Consider the following 20,195-nt stretch of genomic DNA (forward strand, 5'->3'; position numbering starts at 1 on the left):
TCCTGCATAGCAAAAACAATCAACAGAATGAAAAGGGAGAAAACATTTGCAAACCATATATTGGATAAGAGGTTAATATCCAAAATATATAAAGAACAAACAAAATTCAATTTAAAAAAAAAAAAAGCAATCACACCTGTTAGAATGGCTATATTCAAGAAGACAGGAGACAACAAGTGCTAGCAAGGATGCAAAGAAAAAGGAACCCTTGTGCACTGTTGGTGAGAATATGAATTGGTTCAGCCATGCTGGAAAACAATACACAGAGTCCTCAAAAAATTAAAAATTCATCTATCATAATAATACAGCAATCCCACTTCTGGGTACATATACAAAAGAAAACAGGATATTGAAAAGATATCTGCACTCTCATGTACATTGCAGCATTATTGTTCACAGTGGCCAGGATGTGGAAACAACCTAAGTATTCATCAATACATGGATAAAGATGTGGTGTGTCTATACACACACACACACACACACACACACACACACAAATATTATTCCATGAGATAGAAGGAAAATCTATTTGTGACAACACAGATGGTCCTAAGGGCATTACGCTTAGTGAAAGTAGACAGACAGAGAAAGACAAACATTGCATGATATGACTTATATGTGGAATCTAAAAAAGCAAATGCACAGAAACAGAGAGTAGAATGGTGCTTACCAGGAGCTGGGGGTGGGAGTGTTGGAAAGATGATGTTTAAGGGTACAAACTTGCAACTAGAAGGTCGATACGTTAGGGAGACCTAATGTACAGCATAGTGATTATCGTCAATAATACTGTATTACATATATCAAATTGTCAAGATACCAGATCTGAAATGTTCTCACCACTAAAAAGAAGTGATAATTATGTGATGTGATAAGGGTGTTAGCTAAAGCTATGGTGACAATTATGCTTCAACACAGAACATATCGAATTAACAGATAAACATCTTAAACTTATATAATATTATATGTAAATTATACCTTAATTTAAAAAAAGCTATTTAAGAAAATTTTAAAAAATTTTTTAACTATTCACTAACACTAAGAGTACCTTTGTAAGAAGCCTATTATGGAAGTAAATTCTCATAGACATTCCTGCAATACTCTTAGGAAAAATGCAATAGCTAGTAACTAATGTTAAACCTGCAAAATATTTTAGCTCAGCAGAACTGTGTGGTGTGGCAGACAGGACCTCATTTGAGGACATCGGTTAATTTATCCACTGACAAGATTCCCATCGCCATCAAAAAGAAAGAAACGTTTGGAGGAAGATATGCCCTGGTTCTCCAATCTCATCAATTACTTCCCAAAATCCACAACTTAATATTTATATATTTATTTATTATAGACTTCTGGTACACAGAATCAGATTAATTATAACTCTTGGTTTATGATGCCCTGTTTATCATTATTCCATACATGTCTGATATAACTGGTCAGTTATTTTAATAATATAATTAGCACTCATGAAAACAAATGCCTTCATTACCTATATAAACAAAATTAAATGTCTTAATAATAACTCATATAAATATATGGTTCCCCCAGGCCCATCCAATATCCCTGAGGTACCCTACCTTAGGTACCCATCCTGAATCCTGAACTTGTGTGCCACAGCTTTAAAATCAACTGGTCGCCTCGCTTTACTAATACCAAAGATGTACAAAGAAGAAAAACTTAGTTTACAGGAACTAAACAAATAGAAGAAAAATGTAAATCAATTGTATAAATCTTAAAATGTCTAGAGAAGTATGGAAAAGGTCTTGATTTACTGATTTTCCAAAATGTTCACTATAATGCTACTTGCTTGGGGATCCTTATCTAATAAGTATTGCCAAAACGCATACTAAAGAATTGAGAACCATGAAACAATACATTCTCTAATCACAAGAACTAAAGGCATACAAAAGTATATGTCGTACATATCTATACACAGGATAGCCTCCTGACAAACAATAAACTGAAGGAGTAATTTAACAAGAAAGGGGGGAAGAATGTTTAACAAATCCTTTGCCAAACAGATGAAAACCAAATGGGCAGCATAGAATGGTCACAAAAAGACCTGGAATCGCTCAGCCTAAGGCAAATGATAGTTCAAATTAATAGCACTAAACAGACCATTGCTTGACAATAAATTGAGTAAATGATGTTAATTTTGGTAAGACCAAGTCAGCAATGTACAAGCTGAAGCTATAGTCAGTTTCCTCTCCTTGAAACAGAAAAAGCTGTCCATGCACTCGGCAGTAACGCAATGGCTACGTGGTCAGCCAGAGGGGTGATGGAGTAATCAGGGGGATAGTTTCATAAATTATGTGAATGTCGAACCAGTGCACTATATACTTGCAATATTAATAATAACATTAAAAAAAAAAAAAAAAAGATACTGGGGTATGCCTGACTTTGTTGGAAACTTCAGTTATGGATAAAGAGTTTATCTGCTATTGGTAACAAATCCTTAAGTGAAACAACGGGAAACCCACTGGAACAATCTCACAAAAGGAAATAAAATAATAATTTCGACAAACAGTATAATTTTTTTTTTTACTTTTCAAAATCTTTGGCACATATTTTAAAAACTTTAAAATTCATGTCTATTGTGCTGTTTTACTGGATACCTTATTTAATTCTTCTTTGGTGAGAGATGCCAAAAGGGTTTTCCTGAATCTTCCTTCTTTGTACTTCTGAGTGATAAAGGTTTTTCGCTTTTCGACTGGTGAGTCCATGTGTAATTCTTCATCTTTTTGAAGATTACCAGCCCAAAAGTCATTTGCTCTTTTGTTTCCAATAACAATAAAAAGCTGAATTAACAAAAAAATTATAAAACATATCAGTTCCTAAAATGTATTTAAATCTGCAGAAAACTGACTCACACTATAAATTAAAACATAACGGTATAAAATATGCAAACATGCAAGAAAGAGCCAACCCTCTCAGGAAGATGGAGTGTGAAAGCAGATACTATTTCTATTTTAAATACAGTCTAGCTGCTCTTAATGGTAAAAGGTTACCAAGGAAAGAAATTGCAAGCCACACAAATTGCAGCAAAAGCATTATTATTTTTTGAAGCCCACATTGAGACAGATTCATTTAAAATGGCTGAGTAGGTGGGCTAATGTGGTCGAGCGTGGTGCTGCGGCCCCAGCAGAAAATAGAATCTGGAGACAGCAAGTTAGACATGATCACAGTTAATAACAGAGCATGGCCAAGATAAAGAATGGCAAATTTTGCCCAATGTTTTCATCACTTTTCTAATATTTTATCCATGCTGGGTTAAAAAGAAAGTAAATTCTGGCTTAACGAAAAAGCTGCCAAGCCTTTAAAAGTAGTTATTACCATTAAGCTTCTTGTACTTTTTATTTTTAAAGTAACTATCTCATTTAGAAGCATTCTGAAGGTTAGCATAGGAAGTTGCTACTTACCAAACAGGCTATCAGTCATTTTTACACTGTGGTGAGAACTTAATCACAGAACTCCTGAAGTCAGCCATGCTACCCACTGCTCGAATCCTCCCAGATCTCTGCTAATCACGCCACAGTTAAATCCGACTTACCTCGATGAGTTCATTGCTCCAAATGCTGGCATCCATTTTTAGACTTCTAACCTTGGAATCTTTTGGTCCTAAAGATCTGTGTTGTCCTGAAGTCAAAAAACAATTGCATTTCTATTTTAATTCGTATGTAAATTTATTTTACCTTTAAAAAAAAAGTGCACATGTATATGTACATGGATGTGTGTCTTCATACAGCTTTTCAAATTAAGATGCACCAATATATAATTTCCAACCTAGAGTAGTGGTGGTAATTATACAGAAATCATAACCAACTGCAATGATGATAACAGTGACCACATCTTTATCACCATCCTATACTGGTACAAAACTGTACCTTTAAAGGTGTATATGCATGTGTATACGTGTGTATGTTTGTGTATGTATGTATGTGTGCATGTCTATATGTAAATCCGCAGATAGATATTTTTTCCATCATTTGGTGATTAACTAGAATTGTAGTAACTCAAAACATTTTATAGTGGGTCTATGTAAATTACATATATGTTAATACAAATATTATCCCTTTACTCTGAAAAAAAAAAAACTAGCTACAACTCTAATAAATATGTACTTAAAAATCTGAACTGAATTCTTTATTCTACTACATTATGTATAGAAGAGAATAACACTCTAGCATTCTATTACCATCTATTCAATTCTGCTATATGAGTCACCATTCTGTCATGAATGGACATCCATGCATATGTCAGACGCTTTCTTTTCAAGCTGAAGGTATACAAGGTATACAAGACATTATCTTCGATCATAAGAACCTTTTGCTTTATAAGCATGAAAGCTCATTCCTTTCTCTATGTTAGGTAAGAGGTTCCTTTCTTCCTTTCTTTGAGATGAAAGCTACTCAGAGCACAAAACCCCAGAATTCCCAAGGTAGGCATGTGCACAGGTTTGCATTCATAAAAACTGCCTAAGGGAAACAGGTCAAACTCAGAAGCATGTAGCCTAGACAAGAAATGAGAGAATCTAAGTTGAGACAAAGGAAGAGAAACACAATGGAAGACACGTTTACAGGTACTGATAAAATAAAACTGAGACTTGGCAGGCTTTAAGGAAAGGGGAAGGGTCAAGAAGGTCTCTCAAATTTCAGGCTTGAATGTGGGGTAGACAGTATTGCCTCTGACCAACATTTGGAATATAGAAGAATGTGTAAGTTTTATGTTATGAGTTTGACAGCAATGGGAGCTCCATTTTTAACATGTTTCTTTTGAGGTATTTTGGGCAAATCCAAGTGAGGATTCTAGTAGGTGGATATAAGAGTGTGGTTTCCAACAGAATGAGAATTGTCTGCTTAAAAATGAGTGTTGAATTTAAATAATAAATATCGTCACTCAGGAACATCAGAGAGCTAAGGCTGCAACCCAAGGGAACACATGTATTTTAGAAACAGGCAAAGGAAAAGTAAGCTGGAAAAGGATGACCACAGTAGTAAGAGCGCACCTAGGGGAAACGGTCTCCTGGGAGTTGATGGAGGCTGGGAAGTCATACAGAGATAGATTGGTCAAAAGTGTTAAATACTGCAGGGAAAGCAACAGAGAGGAACTGACCACACAGAAATTTAGAGGTAACATAGACTGGTAAATGTGGGAAAAAAAAAAAATATATATATATATATATTATATATATATATATATTATATATATATATATAATATATATATATAACTGGAAAAGAGAAAAGAGAAAAGAGAAAAAAAAAATCTTATTATAGGAGGCTGAAGAAAAACTAGCAGACTACTACTCTTGAAAGTAGCTGTCTATGAAAGAAAAAAGGGACAGAGAACGATACATAGAAGGGAATAGAGTCTTCAGAAAGCTGGTGTTGTTATAACAAGACAGACTTCGGCAAGTTTCTATGCTGGAACAAAAGAAACTAGAGTTTGGTAGAGTGCATAAGTGATTGGGTGATGCTCTACGAGAGGAGAGAACGGGAGCATAAGCACAAAGAATAAACAGCCTTGGACAATGCAAAGGCCACCTCTGCCAATGAAACTAGAGGGAAACGACGGGAAAAATGCAAAGTACAGGGAGATGAACTGATGCTTTCTGTTGTTGCAACTGATGCTGGCAATCAGCTCATGAGGAAGTCTAGCCCAGTGTGCTGAGAGACGTGGGAGCGTGGAGCTCTAGGAGAGTATTAAGGGTTCGACACCACTGTCCTTGTGTTTGCTCTAGCTGAGGTGGCTGCATCTCCTCTGTATTCTCTCGACAAAACTTGTACTCTACTCTTGCCCTAAGATCCTCTATTGTAATTACTATTTATATATTTGTGCAGAAAATGCCATGTCTTACACACCTTTTTAATTCCCATGACCAGCACGATACCTGGTAGATCTGAAAAGATGAAGTAAAGTTTGGGTTGTGGCTAACTTTCTCCAAGACCTCCATGATCACATACCTAAGCTGGGGTCCACTGCCTCCACTCACTCGGACAACTGTCTGAGCTCCCGAATACAAGGAATGAGCTATCAGAGTCTGTAAAGCGTAAAGTCACAAGATAACCAGCCATTGTACTGGCTACGCTCATAAACTTCAATAGACCTAAAAATGATTCTATATAAAAATTCTCATTATAAGAGACATCAGATCTGTTTAGAGCTTGAAACAACCTTGATGTGAAAAATAGGTCTTACAAAATATGACTGTGGAAAAGAGGACAAATCATACAAAGAGCAGGTGTGTTCAGGGTGCATTCTGAAACACATTCACAGAAAATGTAAAAATCTCAACAGTGTCTTTTAAAAATCCATACATGGACCAGTAAGCACAAAAAATGATTACATGCTTAAAAATCAATTTTTATATCTAAGTCATGCATAAGAGAAGTTTAGAATTGCATTTTGAAAATTGATTTAAACGTAATAAGCCTTCTCTGTTTTTATTTTTCACAACCATTAGCTGGGACACATTATATATGACAATAGCGAACATTCGGTGCCAATCTGTCACCAAACAGTGACGAGCATAACTTATCGCTAATTACCTGCACACTTCTTACAGATGACAACACAGAGATTGATGGATGCCCAGTCAGGATCTGGGGCTTTACAATCTGCACAGCTCCTGTTGGACTCATTGAACCAAATCTTCTCAGCTACTTCATAATCAGAGAGAGTTTCTGCTATCGATTGCTGCACAGCTTCAATCCACTCTTGTTTCTCCTTCTCAGACTCGGCTGTAAAGCTGAAACAATTAACGTTTCTACATTATCGATCTCCCTTGTAAAGGCCAATTAAGCAGTATGTTCAGTTTGCATATTCATTTCACTCACGAATTAAATAGCAGCTGAAAAATATGCCTTCCTGGCAGTTAGATAATCTTTTCTTTAAAAATTACCTAATTTCAGAAATCCATTTTTTTTTCCTTTAACCTTCCACATTGCTTATGACTTTGTTTACATATCTTGAACCAAAATTAACATACACATATTTCTGTCCAGGATATAAAAATTGTCTTGTTAGGTCAAAAGCATAAATGAGAGGCCATGTTCCCTAAGCAGTGGTCATAAAACAATCAATAGGAGACTGGCAGAGTTTGGGGACTACAGGATTATTTAGCCAAGAAAGAATGCCACAATAGTTAAATGAAATTATCAAAAACACTCACCAAGAAATTTTAATTTTTTCAGTATTAAAAATAGATATTTTTAATTAGAAGAATGTACAGATGGCTTTAAGAAAGTGAGAAATGAAAAGTTTTAAGTTATTACTATTCTAACAGAATTTGAACTCATTTTTAGCCATGTTTTGATGTACCCTAATTCTTAGCATTTCCTGGGTGCCTGAGTGAAGGGATAAAATACCAACTATTAGTTCCCTCCTTCGAAGAAATGTTTACTGAGCATCTACAATGTGCCAGGGAATGTGCTATGGTGCTCCATGCTCAGTCAATGGCCCACAGAGTAATGCTTCATAACAAAATCTTCTGTTCTGAAGATGAAATGCTTTCAAATATAATGAAAATAACAGATGACTAAAATATTCAAAACAATCTGTAAGAAAATTGAGTGGCCCACACAAATTATATTTTTTGAAGTACTTTATGGTTCTATCGTTACTATAATATTTATAAATTTCTTAGTGGTTTCTGTTTCTACACAGAGATTGGTCACAGCCAATACTTGGTCTTTGTCCCAGGTTCCTGGTATACAGCTCCCAAAAGCCTTGGAACTCCCAGAATGAAAAAAGTGTCTTTTGTATGCTAATGAGATCATTTGTGGCTGGGGGCTTAGACAGATTCAGGATGAGAGCTAGTCACCAGAAAAGATCAAGGTGTGATTAGAGGGTTGGAATATTCAGGCAGCCCTACTCTTGACCTCTGGGAAGGCGAGATGGCCAGGTAATTGAGTTAATGACTAATGGCCAGGAGTTTACTCAATCATGCCCAAGGAATGAAAACTAAAAAAAAAAAAAAAAAAAAAAAAAAATTCTTTCGACAAGAGCTTCCAGGTTGGTGAATACATGGAGGTGCTGGGAGGGCCTCGGCACACCCAGAGAGGCCCTGGAGGCTCTGCACCACTAACCCCTGTGCCTTGCCTTATGTAGCTCTCCCATCTGGCCATTCCTGAGTTGCACTCTTTATAATAAACTGGTAATAATAATTAAACTGTTTCCCCAAATTCTGTGAGTCATTCTAGCAAATTATCGAACCTGAGGGAGAGGGGGTTATTGGAACCTTGATGTACAGCCGAGGTGGACTCAAGTATGGGTAACCTGGGACCCTGAGACTTGTAGCTGGTGTCTGAAGTGAAGGCAGTCTTGTGGAACTAAGCTCTTAAACTTGTGGGGTCTGACGCTCACTCTGGTAGTTTGGTGGCAGAATAGGACTGAATTGTAGGACACTCAGTTGTTGTCCAAAGGGTTGGTATGAGTCAGAAGGGTTGTAAAAGCTCAGCCAATGTCTATATTTTCACTTGAAGCTTGAATCTGCCTGTGCGAAAATAAAGCTTGTTATTATGTATGTGATCATTTCTTTCTTAAAATTTGAGCCAGTAGACATATTCTGACAGATAAATTGAGTACTAGACTTGGTAGTATTTTTTAAATTGCTAAGTAATTATTAGTCCTTCAAAGGCCTCTGACAATTGCCTCTGACCTGCATACTACCCTGTGGTATGTTATCTGTGACAAATTAATGTGGTTGATCTCAAGAGATACTGATGCCTCTTCTGTATACTAAAGCTATGGAGTCATTATAGATTATTAAAACATATTTAGGACATATTTTCTGTTTTGGTGTCATAATAAAGCAATTACCAGAATACCATAATACAAAATATATAACAAAATACAAAATTATTTGATCAATAAGTGCTTGGAGATCCATTAAATTCAACATCATTTTAAGCTGTAGTTCTTTTTAGGAAATCATTATGGAGCAATTATAATTAGGGAATGATCTTAAAGAAGGGACTGTATTTGATTAGGCTAAAAGGTAAATATAATACAATTTAAATACATCATAGTATTCCCTTTTTATTTTATCCCTTCAAAATGTGAAGTAAGTTTCATATATTTGCTGATAAAAAAAATTAACATACCAAGACTTCTAAGAAAAAAATGTAATAAGAAACGATTCAAATCTCATCAAATTAGCATCTTTCCAGGTTGCATGATTATTCAAGTCACTTTTACAAGGTGTTTATATATGCTGGCTGATAAACAATATGAAAACGTAGAACATAATTTTATTAAGCATCATATAAGAAATAAAATCACCACTAGCAATGCAAAACTGGCCGCCCCAAACTTTCTTGTAGTAGTACAAGCACAAAAAGTTGAAATACAGCTTACCTAAAACTCCTATAGGGAGTGATTATTTCAAAAGATTGTTTCACAGTTTTGTCCACTTGCTTTACATTTGCTACATTCATAGGAATTATGGTAATACCGAGTCCACCCTTAAAATCCTAGTTTGAAGAAAAATATAAAAAAAGGTAAGAAAAATATAGATTTTGAAAATACATTTTATCCTCTAAAACCCAATAAATTCTACTAGATTTTTCTACTCGTATGTATATGGAATTAAAGAATTCATTTGAAAAATGCATGGAAAGTAGTTTTCTTATTTTAGGTAGTCGCTTTCAAGATACGGTACAGTGCCATTCTTAGCTCGACAGTTGGGCTCTTTAAAAAGTATGGGCTTCTTTCACATGACTAGGACACAGATCTTTGCTTTTTAAGTTGAGCAATTTCTCACCTTTATCCATTCGGTAAAGGAAACCAACATTTACCATGTGCCCAGCAGTTTTCTCAGTGGGGGAGCCAAATGACACAGTGAGCTTGCTACAATCACTATTTATATAAAATGAAGGGGAAATCAAGACTCAAGAAGATAAAGTTACAAGGAAAAGGTACATGGTGGAAGTGGACTGAAACGCAAGCCATCTTTCTGCTGGTTCTGCTGTACTATATACACTGTTACTCTGCTCTGTCACATTATTTTTCTCATTTACCCTCGAACAAAGGCATTAGTTATTTTATAGTCTTATCTCAGCTCCAATATTTTATTACTTTCCTCTTCCTTCAATTAGAGTCTTAAAAAGCTCCTCTAATGCTATTTTGATATGAAACCTGTCATTTGTTCAACACCTACAACCACTATGTTTGGCTTGTCTCGCCAAAATTAGATATTGTTTAAAAAAGCTACAGTCTGTATTTTAAATGCATTAAAAATGACAATATATTGTCTAGTCATAAGGGTTTGAGAATTTGCTTTATCGAATAAATAATTTCATTGTGTTAAAAATGTAACTTGTACCTCAAAAACTGAATTATCTATGTGAACAGATGCAGATTAAACATGCTCTGAATTTCTAAATTATGACTGGGAAAAGTAGCCATACTAAAGACAGACTGTAAAAACTACTGCTTCATTTTCCATAAGGGCACTTCCAGCAAAGACTGTGAAAATAACAAGTCACAGGCCTTCTTCTATCTCTCCCACTACACAGCCTAAAAGAAAAAGTACTATTTCTTCATTTCCCTGGCTGCTAGGAGAGGCATATGTCATAGTTTTGGTCAATAAAATATAAACAATTCCTGGCTTGGGGTGACAGAGTAGAGGGAAAAGCTTTGGGAGGGGGAAAAAAAAAAAGCTTTCACTCCTTGCCCTCATCTTCCTGGTAAATAACACCTAGATGCATAGAAGCCATTTTAGAATGTTAGAATAAATCCTTGAGATAAAAGCCTGAGGACAAACTCTTGTACTCCAAGGATGCTGGAGCAAGTTAAAAAATATAAAGAACCTTGTTCCCTCGTGGCATCAGCTCTCCACTGCCTACACCAAGAGATTTGTTAAAACAAATAAATCCTCATCTATTGAAGCTATCCTTTCAGGTTTTTGTCATTTGATATTAATGCATTCCTGACATAAAATAAATGAAATAAAATAATGTTAAAACGGATCTTCCACTGCTTATAAAGGTATCCAGTTTCCATTACAAATTGCAGAAAAGCCTCTCTTCCTTTTTTTTTAATGTACAAGTTTTTAGCTAGAATGACAAAATGACTCTTTTATAACACAAATCATCAATTAAATGTTTTTCTGGTGAAAGAATAAATGGCTTATGTTTGGAGGAGAAACAAGCCAGAAATTGAGAGTCGATAATATAAAAGATGTAGAGACATTGCTAAGTGCTATAAAATAATTTTAAAAATCTGATATATTTCTACTTTGTATAATAAGCCCACATAAGGCAGGGGTAGCAAGGTAAGATCTTTTTTAAAAACAACTTTCTGCTGGCCTCGCTTGATGTAGGGATGGCTCTAGTCAGACTACATGTCCTTCAAACAATTCTTAGTAATGAAGCTTCTGACCAGAACCAGCTATCAGGCCACTGCTGCGTCTATTCCCTGACGGGAGTCTGGCCTGCAGGTACTGTGTATTACTCAGACCATCATACTCACAGATGGTAAGACTGACAAGCTTTTATGGAAACGGATGAACCTTATGAAAAAACTCCAGCCTGAATAGATGGCCCGTCATTTCTACAAGCAAGTCATGAAATGTCTACACATAAAGCTGCAATTTCTGTTAAAAACAAAATAAGTGAGGGTCGGCTCAAGGCCCCAAATTTCTCCCAAGCAAGGCAAAAATGATTTTTTAGCCTGGAAATAAAATTGTAACCCATTTATCAGCTGTTTGCCATGACCATATGGTTTTGAGTAATTAGAGTATCCACTGAACTCACCAGCACAAATGGACTATAAAATGTACCACAGAGGAAGAAAATAAATGTCAGTGCTCTTGAGAGTGATTAAATATGAAACAACTGCATTTCTTATTAAAAATATTTCTAGTGACATTAAGCCTTCTTTACAGACAGTATTCAGAACACATTTGGAATATATTTCATTCCTCGATGCTCATCAAAGTTACCTGAGTCGATCTCTCCCTTTCAGCCTGAAATCTGATTCCATGAATCTGAAAGCAGAACCTAAGACTTTTCAGATAAAAAAAAAAAAAGCAAAAGGACAACCTCGTGATTCTCATATGTAGCCAATACTGAGAAACACTGAATTAGATAACAGAACCAGTTGTAGAATCTAGGCAGTATGAGTCTGCAATATTTAAATATCAGGATATAAACAATTCTCTGCCTTCTGTGAAGCAAAAAAAAAAAAAAAAAAAAAAAAGGCATGCAATCAGATGCTACAAGAATCATTTGAAATCATTAGGACTACTATTTAAAAACAGGCTGGCCAGAACTCAGTGACATACTGGATTTTGTCAACATCCTATCTGTCCTGGGTGCCAACCCCCATGTTAGTATCTAGAAGCTTTCAAAGAATCAGTCTTCATTAAGCATATACGATGCACTCCATAATCTCCATAATTGGTTTCATATCTATTTGTGTAGTGCCCTGAAGCTGACGAACAGCTGTGAACTCTCATTTCATTTTCTGAATACTTCTGTAAAGAAGGCAGAGCAGATATACCCACTTTTTAAATATGAGAATTTGTCCTGGCAAAACAGTGTTTTTCAAGTACTTAGTGGGTGCCAGAAAATGTGCTAAGTCCTGGGGTCCACACCAAAGCATCAGATAGGGCACCTCCCACTTGGGGAAACTTCAGTCTGAGGAGAAGATGATAGAGAATTGTAATGAATGCAAGGGAAAAGAAAAATGCATGTCGGGTAAGCACCGAATCCAGCCCAGAAAAAGAGAGCTGTGTTTATATGAGGCTTTCCGAAGGCACTGACACTTGACCGGACAAATGACAAAACCCAGACCCCAGCTTGATCAAGTATACCTCTGCTGCTTCGGTTCACTCATTTGCAAAATGGGGATAACAGTAATACCTATCACATCACTGCGGGGAGGATTGAATTGATACATGAAAAGTGCTTAGAAGAATGAATGCCTGGCACGCAGTCACAGTCCTAGTTAGCAAGTGTTATTATTTCCTACCTCTTTAAATTTGAAGACAATTGAATGTACTGCCTATTAAAAAGGCAATTACGAGAAAATACATGTTTAAAAATAACTAGCAAGCATATATAAATTTTAAAAATGAGATGTAATGTGAATGTTAAACTTTCAAAAAAACTTAAAATAAATTACCCGTTAGCTACAATCTGATTGTCAGTACTAGTCTCATTTAAAAAAAGAAAAAGAAAAAGAAAAAGAAAGAAAGAAAGAAAGAAAGGAAAAAAACTGGCACAAGTCAGGAACAAGACAAACTTTCAACCTTTAAAATGTTATAAACTGGATTGAAAAAAATGTAGCAAAAAACAACATGGGCAGATTATTATAGAAAGCATAAAACTAAAAAATAGATTCTGGACTAAAGAGTAGTTTACATGTAATTTGCTGTTATAGACTGTAAGGTCTTAGAAGGCATAAATCCCACCACTAGGACTCCTTTAACAAAGGCCATGCTTGACAGAGCAGATCCGGACAATGACAGTAATGACCAAGTGGCATGGGGAATCAGACCTTGAGAATAATCCTGGCTGAGCCCTTCACTAGCTGTGTGACTACTGGCAAGTTATTTGGTTTATCTAGACCTCGATTTCCTCATTTATGAAAAGACAGTTTTATCTACCTTACAGAGCACTGTCATAAAAAAAATTGAATGAAGAAATATAAATTGAGGGTCCAATACATCCAGACAATCCTTTCATTTGAGAGTTATAAAACCAGAATTTGTCTTCAATAATGATTCCATATTAAACACTGGAATTAACAGGAAGTATTTCCAAAGATACTGAAATGGGTCATTTGTACGAATTTGTAGCAACAGAATCTGGTTGAAACTACATTTTAAATCTATGCAGTGAAATGAGCAAAATAAAAGTTTGATTCCCAGAGGAAGAAATTAAAGAGGGTTTGTTAACCCCCAAATTGCTGAAATCTCAAATCTATTTTGGGAAATACTGGATGCCAGATTTCCATGCCAGGAATTTAAGAACTCGGTGCTTAAACATTTGTTGAAAGCAGATGTGGCATTGTATGACATTGGCACCAGATTTCCTGGGAAACACCAGATGCAGAGTTTGGCCAGATACAGAACCCAGAGAATTTGAGGCCACCACCTACACCCCGCTGCTTCTTTCTGCACCACACAACCCATAGCCCTATGAGGTCTATTTAAATTCTATTAGAGTTTCATTTTCATGCCAGACACCAGAGAACGCTATGTTAGGGCAGTGAGGGGGAATGAGTCTCTTGTTATATCCTGATTTGAGAATGTTTAATCAAGTAAATTTACATAGTTAAAACCTCAATGCCACAATTATCCTTAAATAGATAGATACACAAACCTACCAACCAAGACATCTGGCTGTAATGAATACACTAATATTAACATGATATTCAAAAAAAAAAACTCATTTGAAAAAAATGGGGAGACTGGCTGTCAGGGTAAAACAACAAATGGAAACCAAAGCCAAGTACTTTAAAGTTATCAATTTATCTCACATCCATTTGCAGAAATTCTGTTCTTCTAGCAATACCTTGTGCATGTGTGTGCATGTCTGTGTGTAACAGCACATATATCTCCGTGTATGTTCCTATTTTAACTCATTTAAAAATTTAAAAATACTGGCTTATATACTACATCATTTCAAGATTAATTTATACAATATTTTTTTCCCGAATACAGATAATCTATAAGCTTTGAACTGATAAACAATTTAATTATATAAACAAAATTTGTAGACAACAAAAATTAACTAAAAAATGAAAAATAAACAATAGCTCAGAAAAGCAGTTGCAGGTAATATGACCTGAAGAATAATATTTTTATTATATTAAGAGCTTGAAAAATTGTCAGGAATGACAATAGAATCCCAATAAATAAATGGAGAAAGAAAATAAGATAACTCACGGAGAAAAAAATTTAAAAAGATAAATTTTTTACAAAAGATAAACTCTCTAGTCAAGAAAACAGATGTAAATTGCCATTAATTCAACAAGTCCATTCTATAAAATGTTTACTGAGTGTCAACTACTTGTCTGGAATTCCTGAGGACACAGCAGTGAATAAAAGTAAATATTTATAACATTAATTTGAGGACAAAGAACTTTTAACACTTTTAAGGTTAAAATAAAACTGGTAATTATTCACATAGCTAACAGCATTTTAAATGTAAATAATTGTTTAGAAAAAGGTCACAAATATTCTTGCCAAGAAAATAATCAAAAAGGAAGGAAAGACTATAGACAGAGGGCTACCAGAACCCTCTTTATTTATCACTATGCACTACCCCCAATGGACAGTAAGATCCTAAAGAGCAGGGATCTTTTGGGGTACCACTGTATCCCTAGTGCCTAGAGCAGTGCCCTGAAATGAGAAAGTGCCCAATAACAACTATAAAATGAATGAATACAGAAACACAGTGAACTGTAATGTAACCTATACGAACAATACACAAGTCATTTTACACAAAGGTGAAGTAATAGAGAAAAACCATCATGATTATAATACATTGCAGGCACATAAAACATAAGCAGAGACAAGAAATAGAACAAAAATTGCAAAAATTAAACTTTTGGGGGGTGAGATTGCGAGATGGTGCTAAATATTTAAAGAGATGACACTTAATTTCTGTGAAAATAGAAGCACAGTGTTTTGCAACTGAGTAGGTAAATAATTCTATAATATGGAAAACAGAATGGAGATTCCTCAAAAAATTCAAAACAGAACTACCGTAAAACCCAATAATTCTACCTCTGGGTATTTATCTGAAGAAAACAAAAACAATAACTCAAAAAGATACATGTAGCCCTATGCTTATTGTAGCATTGTTTACAATAGCTAAGATATGCAAGCAACCTAGATATCCATCAACGGATGAATGGATCAAGAAGTGTTACGTATACACAATGGAATATTACTCGGCCATAAAAAAAAATAAAATCTTGCCATTTACAACAACATGAATAGACCTAGAGAGTATTATGTTAAATAAGTCAAACAAAGACAAATACTATGTAATTTCACTTATATGTGGAATCTAAAACCAAACGAAACAAATAAAGAAAAACAAAACAAAAGCAAACTCACAGGTACAGAGAACAAAAGGATGGTTGTGGGGAAGGGATTTATGAGGTACAAAACTTCTGGTTATAAAATAAGTCAAAGGGATTTAATGTACAGCATAAGGAATACAGTCAATAATATCATAATAAGTATGTATGGTGACAGATGGTTACTAGACTTATGGTGATAACATCATGAAGTACATAAATGTTGAATCACTATGTTTTACACCTGAAACTAACTCAATAAGAGAATTTAATGTCAGTTTCTTCTGTGCCACCTTCCTAACAAATGTTTTTACTTCTATCTACATGGTTCTTTCCTTCTTTTTTACAGCCTATTGGGGTGTGGGGGAAACTAACATTTCCTAAGGCATTTCTCTTACTCGGCCAAAAGTTACTTCAAGTTTCAGTTCCTACAGTCTGCTAATAAATGAAAGAGAAAGAAAGAGATGAACATGAATCTTGGAACTCAGCAACTAAAAAAAAACAAAAAGTCCATGTTGATTCCGTAGATTTTACAGCTATCGATGAGAATATGTAGATTGACATCTCTCCTTTGCTATCATTATATCACTTTTGAAAGGAAAAAACTTCAAAAATAAGGCAGCAATTATGATAGTCTTTTAAAAGTTATTTTAACTTAGAAAACTTAAGTTCTTGATTTAATAGAAGGGACAGAGTCAGGATAAGTAAAAGAATCACTGAAATACATTTGTAGGGATGCTTGACATGGAATCTTAGGGACACCTATTGGAAGTAGAGAAAAACCTCTAGGAAAGATTAGCAACACTCTATAAAACTAGAGTAAATTTCCAGACATATATACGGTAAAGGACCTTTTGGGAAATAACAGTTTCAAATTGTTTTTCAAACACTTTCCTTTATGCTGACTTTGAGTTTTAATGTCTCTAACAGAACATATTCTGGTAATAAAAGTCTTTAAGAAAAGGAATACAACAGAATCTGTAAAGTGAAAAATTAAATTTTTATACAAAAATTGATGAGATTTTAGCATAAAACAATTTAAAAACCCAGTAGATATAGTTTAGAACCATACGTGATTTATTAGTAAGTTCTTCAAAATTTTAAAATGTATTACCACTAATAATGATTTTCTTAACTTGCCACTTAAAAGTTTGGGCATTTCAAAATGTATAATCAAGAAAAACATATCCTTTCGAATAAAACTGTGTGGTTTTTGGATCACCTGTCACTGAATCACCTGAGATGCTTTATATGAATGCAGATTCAAACACCCCATCCCCCCGAATTCTAAGTCGATGGGTCTAATGAGCCCAGATAGCTGGAATTTTAATGTACAACTTAAATAATAGCCTTAGAGACAGTAATTCATCTCTCTTCTTCACATGATGCCTCTTAAACCTCAGGATATTAACTTAATTACCTGAGCGAACTAATGGCAGAAGAAGAATAAAAACCCAGAACTGCTTCTATGGAGTCCAATCTCTGTTCAAAATGTGCTTCCAAGCTTCCTTTATAATAACTCTTCAACATATGCTGCAATAGCTACTCTTTCACCTCTATCCATTGTCTCTCTCTGGAATAACCCTCCAGAATAAATTAGTAAAACTATGTACAAATAGAGGCATGAAAAATGAAAACAGATCTTGTAGGTCAATTTTATTTTTTATTCTACTCATACTGTAAGTTATATGGGCAATAAATTCACTGTTTTAAAACTTAATGAATGAAAATAATTAGGCTTTGATGCATAGAACTAAATTATAGCCTACACAAATTAAGAAAAAGAGGTTCAAATCTAACACCTCTCATATTTTTATGAGATTACTTCATGTGTTGCGAGCACAAAACTTTTAGAAGTTGCACCAAACTATTTTATCTTTCAGTGCTTTTCCTAAAACACTAGCTTTAAAGCCCTCTGCATTCAGGAAAAAGACTCCTTATTTAGCACATCACCCAAGTTCTTTACACAATTTGCTCAACCATGTGAGAAAACCAACGGGCAACTTTCCTCTAGGGGAAAAGGAACACAATATGATGTGAATCTAAATAAATCTGGAACAGTATGTCAGGCCTAAACACAGAGGGCCATCCTTAATTTATCCATCCAGTCTTAGCCAACTAGGTCTTTAAGACTTGACTTAAAACCAAGTCCCTTAAGACCTGGCTCCATGTGGTTAATATAATGCAATTTTTTTTTTAAAAAAGGAACACATATACAATCAACAGTATGCACTTTTTAAGGCTATATATGTATATATGTGTGTGTGTATATATATATACACACACACACATACACACACACACACATACACACACTCATGTTAATGCATTAAAAAGGACTTAAAATATACATATAGCAAAAACAAGTTTACTTCTCAAAGGATGAAGAGAGGCCCAGTATAAATGCTTTAATTTTAAAACAAATATATTCATCATTTGTGTATACAGAAGTGTTTCTAATTCCCAGACTTCTTTGGATGCCCATTATTTGCTCTTCTCTGTAATTCCTGCACAAGCCTAACAGAGCATTGAGCTCACTATCCACCATAAACACTGCTTTTGTCTTACTTTTCCTTCTAGAAGACAAGACTTGTGTCCTCCAGTAAGTGCATCATTTTTAGAGTGCCTGACATGGTATAATGTTTATTAAATGCACACTCTAAACCTTCTAGGCAACTAAATTATTCAAGGAAAGAATCTTAGTCTGTTTCTAAAGAGTTATAGGCCAGAAATTTTTTTTTTCTAACATACACTTTAAAACAATAGTTTGATATAAGTGGCTAAGAAGCTAGACTTAGGGTTATAATTCTGGTTTTAAATTAAACTCTGCATAATGAACTATAATCCTTAATCCTTGCTTTCTACATCTATAAAACTTAGATAAGAATATCTTCCTCCTATATTTGTGGAGAAGTTTAAAGGGAAGGTTTATAAATTAATTAGCAACAAATGGTACTCAACAAATAGTAGTCATTATTATCCTTTTTTATGTTCAATCACTAATATTAATGCAAAAAAATTCATATAACTTCTTGCTAATCAGAAAGTATTAATAAAACCTTAAAAACATTCTACTTTATTTCTAGAGAATAACAAACTCAGAAACTCTAATAACATAAGCAATTAAACTAGTAATTTGAAGCCCACCAGATCTGTGCAAGTAAAAGATGAATACCTCAACTAATTTGTGGTGTTCATTTGGCAGAGTAACTTCCATACTGACACATGTCAATTATGCATTTTAACCTCCATTCCAATAAGAAAAGTTTTAATCATCATACTTCACAAACTGAAGATGTTCATATTGCATTCATACACATTATTAGGCTATTCGTCACTTTTCTTGAGGAATATGCTAACTATCTGGCTTATTAATATGCCAACGATGCTCAATGATGCCTTCCACAGTTAATTGGTTAAGAAATCTTATCCAAAAAAATTGTAGTAAGTTCACAGTGAAGTTCAGAGTATGCCTTGGATAAAGATCTATAGTTAATATTTTTGAGACTACTGTTTGTTTTGAGTTGATATCTAGATTTTGTTATGAAAATAGTCAGCATTTATATGTCATCTGATCATAACCCATTATAATGTATCATAAAATTAGTTCCTATTTGATCAGATATCCAAAGCACACCATTTAATTCCACAAATAATTATTAAGCATTTAATGTATTCTAGACTGAAAGATTAAGAATTAATTCCCAAAAAGGGATAAGGACAGCATTTTCTTACATATATATATACTAAAAAGGAGATATGTTAAAGAGAAGTCTACAGAATATGATGAATTTAACAGAATTTGTTAAAACTTTAACATTAGTCTCCTTGAAACATTTAAATATTCTAAATAGTTCTGTGATATTAACTAAATTCAGTAAGTCAACATTTTATTTATATATATGTGATATATGTTTATGCATGTGCATATGTGCAGATGTGTATATATCAGTCGTTTTCCTCTAGTAAATTATTTCTTCTGCAAGCAATATATCTGTTCAGAAAAAAATGCTGTGAACTCCAGAGAATACGTGCTTATTCTATAATTGTCTATCGCAAAACATGACACTCAACAGGTACAGAACTGGGCATATTTCATCAAAAACTATAATGGATAAATGGTTTGTAATTATTGTCCTGTGCAGTTTCATAATGTTACTTCAA

The 20,195-nt window shown here is 34.4% G+C and overlaps 1 protein-coding gene across 6 annotated transcripts in view; it reads right to left on the reverse strand.

The window, feature by feature from the left end:
• Positions 1-20,195, reverse strand: part of ARAP2 (ArfGAP with RhoGAP domain, ankyrin repeat and PH domain 2) — a 163,807-nt gene that overhangs the window by 88,340 nt on the left and 55,272 nt on the right. For all 6 annotated transcript variants that reach the window (XR_004953060.1, XM_036227596.1, XM_036227598.1 and 3 more), the window contains exons 10-13: positions 9,351-9,466; positions 6,542-6,741; positions 3,545-3,630; positions 2,610-2,792 (exon numbers count right to left, since the gene is read on the reverse strand). Coding sequence is in view for 5 of the 6 variants with exons in the window: in XM_036227596.1 (XP_036083489.1) it covers positions 2,610-2,792; positions 3,545-3,630; positions 6,542-6,741; positions 9,351-9,466 (585 nt within the window). In the remaining variant the exon portion in view is untranslated. The remainder of the gene's footprint in view (positions 1-2,609; positions 2,793-3,544; positions 3,631-6,541; positions 6,742-9,350; positions 9,467-20,195) is intronic.

This window comes from Rousettus aegyptiacus, unplaced genomic scaffold (genome assembly GCF_014176215.1).
Source record: "Rousettus aegyptiacus isolate mRouAeg1 unplaced genomic scaffold, mRouAeg1.p scaffold_m13_p_10, whole genome shotgun sequence".
Taxonomy (NCBI): Eukaryota; Metazoa; Chordata; class Mammalia; order Chiroptera; family Pteropodidae; genus Rousettus; species Rousettus aegyptiacus.